This window comes from Nicotiana attenuata, chromosome 10 (assembly GCF_001879085.1).
Source record: "Nicotiana attenuata strain UT chromosome 10, NIATTr2, whole genome shotgun sequence".
NCBI classification, from domain to species: domain Eukaryota; kingdom Viridiplantae; phylum Streptophyta; class Magnoliopsida; order Solanales; family Solanaceae; genus Nicotiana; species Nicotiana attenuata.
Window position 1 is genome coordinate 14,461,665 of NC_031998.1, and position 8,988 is coordinate 14,470,652.

The 8,988-nt window shown below is 34.4% G+C and overlaps 1 protein-coding gene across 3 annotated transcripts; it reads left to right on the plus strand.

The window, feature by feature from the left end:
• Positions 3,841–8,738, plus strand: LOC109233046 (microtubule-associated protein TORTIFOLIA1-like). Of its 3 annotated transcripts, none has more exons than XM_019398792.1 (5): positions 3,841–4,812; positions 5,081–5,192; positions 6,649–7,235; positions 7,403–7,916; positions 8,430–8,738. In XM_019398792.1, exons 1-4 carry the CDS (start codon positions 4,024–4,026, stop codon positions 7,907–7,909), a joined length of 1,995 nt encoding a protein of 664 aa, XP_019254337.1. In that variant the 5' UTR covers positions 3,841–4,023; the 3' UTR covers positions 7,910–7,916; positions 8,430–8,738. The 3 variants fall into 3 exon arrangements, with proteins under 3 accessions (XP_019254337.1, XP_019254336.1, XP_019254338.1); XM_019398791.1 differs by having other exon boundaries at positions 8,433–8,738; XM_019398793.1 differs by lacking the exon at positions 8,430–8,738 and adding an exon at positions 8,032–8,244.

Here is an 8,988-nt window from a genome sequence, read left to right on the forward strand (position 1 = left end):
TGATTAGGGTAATATTTTTGTCATTCAAAAAGGATGATATTTTTTGAATTTTTAAGAGCCAAGTTTTTTAAATTTGATTGCGAATTCAGATATAGAATCTTGAAGGTTTTAAATAATTTTACATATTTAAAATTACATAAAAAGTACTATAAGTCATAATAATTAAAAATTTAAAATATTAAAAACATATGAAAAAATTACGGACAAAGAATAACTAGTTTGACTCTCGAAATTCAAAATCATCTTTTTGGGATGGAGGGAGCTATATAAATGAAAACATATTATCCCAAACTAAAGAGACTATTTTTAGGAAATATCTAAATATATATGATAATCATAAAAGGTTTTATACTATATTATTATATAGAGTTAGAAATTAGTACTTTAAGTGTTATCTATCGGTTTTACATTTTTAATAAAGCTTTGTGCAATACTATTCTTGAACTTATTTATGAATTCCGCTTCCACATCACCTGATAGCAATTAATCCTTAAATTTCAAAATTTCTTGTTCTTTTTAGCGCTTCTCCTCCAGCTCCTTCTTCTGTCGTACAAGTGCTCACCATAAAACGTACCCGCTTGGGGTCCGAAATCTCTTTTAGCTCGAAATACTGGTCCATCACGATTAACTAGTCTAAGACCACGTCACGGAGGGGTCTCGGCTTCATGGTCTGTCTTTCTCTTCCTTATTTTCCTATCGAGTTCTCTTTTCAAAACATGACACTTGCCATGGGAAAAAGATAAAAGAAACAAATGTCAAGTCGCACCAACGTGCTCCAACATGGCTAAAATTGAGAGACTCACGTAAACAAATAAAGTGGAATCTTGGAAAACAAGACATTAAAAGAAAAAAAACAACAGAGAAAACAGATTAAATAAAAATGATTAGGCATTATATTTCCCATAGACCATGTTACGAAAGGAATATTTGTAGGGAACCAAGCCTATATTTTTTGGTTTATCATGATTGAAGAGAATGCAATAAGTGAAAAATGTATTATTTCTCATAATTGCAGGTTTTTTCCTGTCTTAATTATTGAACCTCTTAGCTACTAATTTGTCAAATACGGAATATTAGTATTTTGCATGGAAATGATTAAGAGATTTTCATTTGCTACCACATGGTTTAGCAAATAACGTACACTGTTGTGAACTATAGATTTGCTTTATTCAAATCAAAGTCATTTTATCTTTTAAATAGGAATAAATGCTAATGTCGTAAATTAATGATTAAAATATCCGTGGCAGGACAAATTATTATCTGTGGGAGCAATGTGCATATATTTATGAGAAATAATTGAACTGTCGTCGTCTAGTTTTTTTTCATGTGCTGTAGACTTATTAAAGTGAGTTGGCCTTGTTTATACTAGTAGCTAGTATTATGAGCAAGACGACCTAATATGCTAGATTCATTTTCTTCACCTATTATTTAGTGAGAATTAAAATAATGCACTCCAATCATGAGACAAACATTGTACTGGCCGTATTACGTGGAAAAACCTAATGCATATTTGCATAATGTGGTCTAAATTTTAAGTTATATAGTATATTAATGATATAATTATTTTTAGTGTAATTTAATTTATATTAACTACTAATTAGTTATCATTTTTGTTAGGTTCTCAATTTATTATCTATCATTAAAATTTACTTGTAATAATCTTCTGTGTAATTAACTTGATCGTGTAAATATACCGAATACAATCAATGCATAGAATTTTAACATCCTTAGTTAGTGGCGGAGCGATGATTTTTGTTAAAGGGAGTCAAAATATAAAGAAATAAACTTGCTAAAAAGTCAAAGGTGTCATTATATAGTATATATACATATTTTTTTAAAAACTACCGAGCTAAAAAATGTAATTTTCTGACGAAGGGATGTCAGTTGACACCCCTTAGGTGCATGTGACTCCGCCATTATGGAGTTTATTTCCTCCATGGAAAGATTTAGGCCAAACCCATAGACGGCTCCTTAAGCTTATTCGATTTTTTTATTTTAACACTTTATCTCAGGGTCTTTCCTATCAAACACTTGATGTTAGTAAAAAATGTACCAACATCAAGTGTTCTATACGAAAGACCCTGAGGTAAGGTGTCAAAATGGAATCAAATAAGCTTAGGGGGCGTCTATATATGAGTCTTGACAAAGATTTTAATGTTATAACTTATTTGATGTGCAGGATACAAAAATTCACCGGCAGAATTTATACCAAAAAATTTATAATCTTTCTTACAGAGGTATCATCTGTCTCTATATCGAGACATGAATTCCACCAAGTTTAGAGTTTGGTTTAAAAAATTTAATAAATTATTTAACATACTAATTCATCTAGACCATACATAATGTGTATTTTTAAGCTTGAATATATTGTGATCATTATGTTACACTTACAATGATCAAAGTTGCATTATTGGGAAGCAACAATGCTATTTAAATTTTTTTCTCATAAATTCAACTTTGATTGTTTTTTGGAATCCGTCGTTTGTGGGATTTGCTTCGGCCCCTCTAAATACTCGATTCTATATGTACTACTTATTATGGTAAAATGATTAATCTAGTTTGTAGGCAATTGCATGTCTCTCTTTTATAAGTACCATTATCGTACAAGTGAACAGTGATTAAACTTATTTGAGTATTTGATTTGATATGGGGAAAGTTGATTTTATTTTATATTGTTAAAAAATAGAACAAAGTTTCCTGCAGTGGTGAAGAATATACAGTAACTGTGATGAATTAATATATACTGATTTGATAGCACAATCTTTGTTACATTGAAAAGAAGATTCAGTAGGTACATCATAACAATAATTGGATTGGGACAAGTTCAAGTTTTAATAAATTTCTGATCAAAATTGTTCAATTGGTAATTCTGGGTAAAACTCAATTAAAAAAAAAAAAAAAACTCCATAATGCTCACAGTCACAGTTAGAATTCCAAGTGCACAGTCCAACTTAATATGAATTCAATTATTGATTGTTAAACAATTGAAATAAAATATACATATCTAAAGTGATTTATATTTTTTACAAATAAAGATATTTTTAAGTAGTAACACAAATTAATTTAAAAATTGATGAGCACTCCGCGGAAGATAAGAGTACTTTATAGGCTAATTTTTATGAAAAAAACAAGATTTATTGGTGAGCGGATTTTATAAATGAGCTTGGTTTTTGGAGGGAAGCTGTTTCCCATAGTCATTCTGATCAAGAAATTGGATCTGATCGACATTTTTAGAACCACCATTTATATTTTGATTTTATTTAGAAAATTTTGGTACAATAGCTTCACCGTCAAAATTTTAAACTCGCTGTCAGAATTTTGACACATACTACCAGAATTTTTCCCATCTGAAAATTCTAACGATTGCCATGTTTCGTGACAAATCCTGGTGATAACCATATGAAAATTCTGGCGATCGTCATTTTTTTGTAAATCTCGGTAATCATTATATGAAAATTTCTTGCGATTACCATATTTTGTGATAAATCCTAGTTATCACAATATAAAAAAATTATGGTGATTGCTATATTTTTGTAGTAAATCTTGATGATCAGATATCGAAATTCTGGCGATTACTAGGGGCGCTTGCCAAAATTCTGATAAAGTTATTTTTCTAAAACTTTTGTAACAAGGGTCCAAAAATTAATAGTGACACCGAAATGTCCTATTTGTACCATTCCCCATTCCTATTTCAGAATGCTGGAAAAAACCGTAAAAACCATCTCGACAGAAGAAAATTTAATTAAAAAAATGTAATCGATTTTGTTTAAATTAAAATAAAATCCTCTGTAACCAGCTGAGCCTTCCCGCAGATAATAAATCACTCCCTAACTTATCGCACTACTCCTTCCCACGTTCTGTCTGTAACATATAAAACCAGCTCCATTGACTCCCCATTCACACTTCCCTTGCCTTTTTCCCTCTCTTTCCACCACCACCACTATAACCGTCGCCGGCGTCTCAACTTCCGTTCCGGCGTTACTGTACCTCACCGGAAACGACATATTCTCCAGTTTGCCGCCAATGGCGCTGCAGAGACAACCTAGTGATCTCAAAAATAGAGTCAATACTTGCCTCAATAGATTATCCGACCGTGATACTCTCACTGTTGCGACGAATGAGCTTGAGTTAATAGCTAGAAATCTTAACAGCGAAGGTTTTGGTGCATTTTTAACTTGTATTTCGAGTACGGACTCTTCCGATAAATCTCCGGTGCGCCGGCAATGTGTTCGGCTTATCGGCGTACTCTCGGCTTCTCACGGCGACGCGCTTTCACCGCATCTCGCGAAAATGCTTTCCTCCGTCCTCCGGCGACTTCGTGACCCTGACTCTGCAGTTCGCTCGGCCTGTGTAGAAGCTGTTTCGTCAATTGCGTCGGAAATTACTCAACCGCCGTTTTCGTCTATTTTGAAGCCGTTAATAGACGCTATTATGCACGAACAGGATATTAACTCGCAGATCGGAGCTTCATTGTGTCTCGCAGCGGCGATTGAAGCGTCGCCTGATCCTGAGCCGGCGGAGCTGAAGAAACTGCTGCCGAAGTTGTTGAAATTGGTTAAGAATGATAGCTTTAAAGCGAAACCGGCGTTGTTGTCGCTCATTGCTAGTGTTGCGAGTGTTGGTGGTGCTTCGAGTAAAAATGTGTTGAATAGCTTAGTTCCTATTACGGTTGAGTTTTTAAGTAGTGATGATTGGAATGTGCGGAAAGCCGCTGCGGAGACATTAGGAAGACTAGCGGTGGCTGAAAGAGAGCTGTTGTCAGAGTTGAAGGCCTTCTGCATCACGTCATTGGATAAAAAAAGATTCGATAAGGTACAAATTACACTACACTTGTTGTTCCAACTTCGAAAATTTGATCGTAAATTCAATTTTTAAGTTTTTAAAATAAAATTTACCAATTTGGAAAAGTGCTTACATAAAAGCAAAAATAATTAACACTTCAAAATATTTAAAAATATATAAAAAAAAAAGTAAAACTTATTTTGACTCTCAAATCCGAATAACGCAACATAAATTGGAACAAACAGATTTGGAATTAAAAAGAAAAATTGGCTTATTGGATGCTGCTTTAAATCTACAGGTGAAGGTTGTGAGAGAGACGATGAATCGGGCGTTAGAATGGTGGAAGGAAGTTCCAGGTACTTCATCAGATGATGTTTTGCCTCAATCACTATCCAAGTTTCCCCCGAAAGGTAACATTCAATAAATGCTAACCTTTTCTGTGGAAAATTAAAGGTTCCGGTATTAAAGAAAATTCCTATGTGGGAAGCTAGCTTAGATGCTTGAATTCCCCTAGTTTTCATGTGGTATTATATTTTAATACTTAGTATTTCTTTCCTTCTAAGCAATCAGAGAGATGCGAGGATTCAAAATGGCTAGTGATGTTAAAAAAGAGAGCAGTTAAAAATACTCAAACAGGATCCAGTTTCGAGTTTGTTACAGAGCTAAGTTTATATTGTATGGTGAACTCGCTAGTACCTTTGACCAAACTAAGTTAATCTCAACTCAAAAAAAAAAAAAAAAAAANTGTCTAACATCTATGTGCTTAGTCCTTTTATGATGAACAGGGTTCTTTGTCATACTTATAGCACTAGTGTTATCACAGAAGATAGGAATACAACCAACTTCAATACCAAAATCTATCAGCTGCTGTTTGATCCACAGCAATTGAGCACAACAAGAGGTAGCAGCAATGATGAATTAAATGTCATTTTAATATTCTAAAAACATTTTCCATTTTTATAAATTATATGTGATGGCACTATAGCTACTTGGACGCATGAAAATATTGAATAAAAGATTTAAAAATTTAGAATGTATATTTAATGTAATGTGCAAGATGCGTAGTAATAATTACCCACTGTTAAGTACTAAAAATTTAGGTTTAAATTAAAAAAAAGAAAAGAAAAAGAGATAGAAATACATGTCGTATATGGTGCAAACACTAGTTTCCTTGTATGGCGTCGGAGTAAAGTTGAATCTGATTTCCTAACACTATGGAAATATTGGCTTAAAAGGAAGCTTTTATTGAAGATTGTCGGTTGGTAGGATAAGAGTTTTTTTATTGGGTAAGAGTTACATATAGGCCATTATGGTTGCAAATTGGGAAGATGGTTAACGAGGTTTTTCACAATATGACTAGCCCTGCACAATTTAATTCTTGTAAACTCCTTTTCTTCTTAAAAGTTCTTTTCTAGTTTATATTTTCCGACAAAACGCTTGTTATTACTAATTGATAATCACATGCCATACACATGCTCAGAAACACATCTTGTCAGATGAGTCCAGGTCCTGGGAATTTTGGGCTTTAACCATTTGTTCCCAGTTTCCTTGTCTGAAGAATGCAGTCCTTTTCGTAACTAAACTATTTCATTGCATCATAGTAACTTTGTTCCAACCTTTGGTTATAGCGAGCTTTCAGCCCTTGTCAAATGTTGCATCTTCGTGTTATCCTAAGCTATTTTTATGTCTACTGTTACGTAATTGTATGACATGTTTCTACAAAAGATTGATGTGGATTCTTCCGCTATATATTTCGATCTTTAACCACTAATTGTAAATGCAATTATTTAATCACCTACATTCTGCTACCTAAAATTATCCTACGAGATGCCAAATTTAAAGAATATAGTATGAATTTGTCTCCAGATTGTGGTAGTGGTGCCTGTTCTCCAACTCCTTCCAAAAGTTCGAGTGATACGGCCAGAGAGACCCCTAATCCGAAGAAAGCAACCCGCCTAAGCAAGTCACCTGCATCCAGTAGTTCTTCCTCTATCACCTCCCAGAAGAACAATTCTATTAGGTTCCGCCGCACAAAATCAAATGTCATAAGCTCCTGTAAGATGGATTTAAGAAAATCCCCTGATGCAAAATTGAAACGGACTGTTTCACTGGCTTCTTCATTGGAGGTGGATAATGAAGATGAACAGAAGAATCAAAATCCTAGAGTTCAAGATTCAGCAGATACAGTTAGTTGTAGCAGTTCAAACTCAGAAGTAAAGTCAACTCTATTTAACAAACCACCTGATGAAAAGTTCCATAGGTATGGTAATTCACGGTCAAGTTCTCGGGTTGTTCCACTGTTTGAGGATTACACTTATAATATGGATGTACCTGATGGAAACATCAATGAAGATGCACCCTTGAGTCATAAAGAGTATGAGAATTTCTGTTCTATCAGCAAACAGCTTGTTCAGATTGAAAATCAACAATCCAGTTTGTTGAACCTCCTCCAGGTACATTTCTTCTCCCTTCCACTCAGCACCCTTCAAACATTGTATTTAACTTTTGGTCCCCATTTAGTTGCTGCCACATCCTGTAGTCTGCATTATTTAAGAGTAATGAGTTATATTTTGTGCCAAGAGACGCATGCTGAGCTCAGCCTCTCTCTTCTTTATTGCAGGGATTTATCGGCAGCTCACAAAATGGAATGAGTTCCTTAGAGAAACGTGTAAATGGTTTGGAGAGATTACTTGATGAAATGCAGCATGATTTGGGAGTAACAACAGGGAGGATTTTAAATACCGATTTTACAGGAAGTACATGTTTCATGCTCCCTCGTGCAGAATTTTTGAGTCCTAAATTTTGGAGAAGTTCAGAAGGGCAAAACTCAAATTCAATGATATCTTTCTCCACTGGAAGCCAGACTACCACCATGTATAGTCAGCCAGAAACAGATGCTACCACCAAGATGTTGAACCAGGAAAATTTGATGGGCCAAAAGCAGAATAAGAATTTATCTTCAATTAACTATATGGGTGTCATTCAAAACGAACGTAACTTATCATTACATTCTTCCTCCGGTAGAAGAAAAGAGAGAATAGCTCGAGATGGTGAAACTGCAGGTTTTTGTCATGCTGGTAGGCTTGACAGGACTTCATTTGCAAATTGCATACAGCAGCAAACTTGAGCACTAGGTGATTGTTTTTCTTTAGCTCGAAATGATGTTATCTTAATTTCTGCCATCCATATCTTTGTCGAGCTTCTTTTCTGCTGTTGCCTTCATATTCTACTGGATTTTCTCCTTATCAGGATACCAACTGTTTGATTATTGAAGACATACTTGCCTGTTGTCTCTAATCATCCCAACAATTAGAAGCTTCCTTGAGCACAGCTGACTCGGTTTTGTTTGCCAAGTGTATAATAACTCTTCACTATGTTATTTTCCAACTCTTCACAATGTAATTTGACGGCCTTTAATAGTTTCCTCCTTGGTTCTAAGAAAATTTTGTTTATGTTTGTCAATTTTGTCCGCATTGAGTCCATAATGAATTGAATAGCTTTTCCTGTTAATCATCGAAAGGTTTATAAAGTTAAAACAATTTGTCAATCATATGTTGGTCTTCTATGTGCGATGGATATATGAAGCATCACTACTCGCAGATGAAAATGCTTGAGGTATAAGCTAATGATAATTCGTTCTCTCTTAGCAGGTCGTGCAGACATAAAAAGTTTGAGTCTCAATGCTGAACTATTTGGGCAGAGAATCTTTATCCCACCTGAATCCGGGTGAATGGGGCTAGAAGGAACCATTTACTTGGAAGAATCAAAGCTAATTGCTGTGAAGAAGCCCAACGGATCAGAAACCAATACAAATATTCAATATTTCTTACCTGGTCATTTGAGATATATTTAAGGGCTAGTGAGTTCCATTGTCAGCAAGAAAAGGGGGGATATCTGTACAGAAGCTCTGAATGTTAAGCTTATCAAGTTTAATCAATGCTGTTTATTCTGATTTATTCTGTTCTGAGGAATAGCTAGCTGCATAAAGTTTCTTCCAAAGGTACGTGCAAACGTTAGTCGTAAAGTCATAAGTAGCGGTGGCAAAATGGTTAAAAGAAAACAGTTGACCACTCATATTATCTACTAAAAAAAGGGTTGGATAATGAACTTTTTAAAAATGGGTCAAATATAGATAAGAACCATATTATCCATTTAGAAAATGGATAACCAATGAGTTTAACTTTTACATTTGTAAAGCCTCAAATT

Bases quoted from the DNA above. Each gene is read 5' to 3' on its own strand.
- LOC109233046 (XM_019398792.1), top strand. From the start codon at position 4,024: ATGGCGCTGCAGAGACAACCTAGTGATCTCAAAAATAGAGTCAATACT. The intron at 5,193-6,648 runs GTAACATTCAAT...ATTTGTCTCCAG, and splicing joins ATCCAAGTTTCCCCCGAAAG to ATTGTGGTAGTGGTGCCTGT. The intron at 7,236-7,402 runs GTACATTTCTTC...TCTTTATTGCAG, and splicing joins GTTTGTTGAACCTCCTCCAG to GGATTTATCGGCAGCTCACA.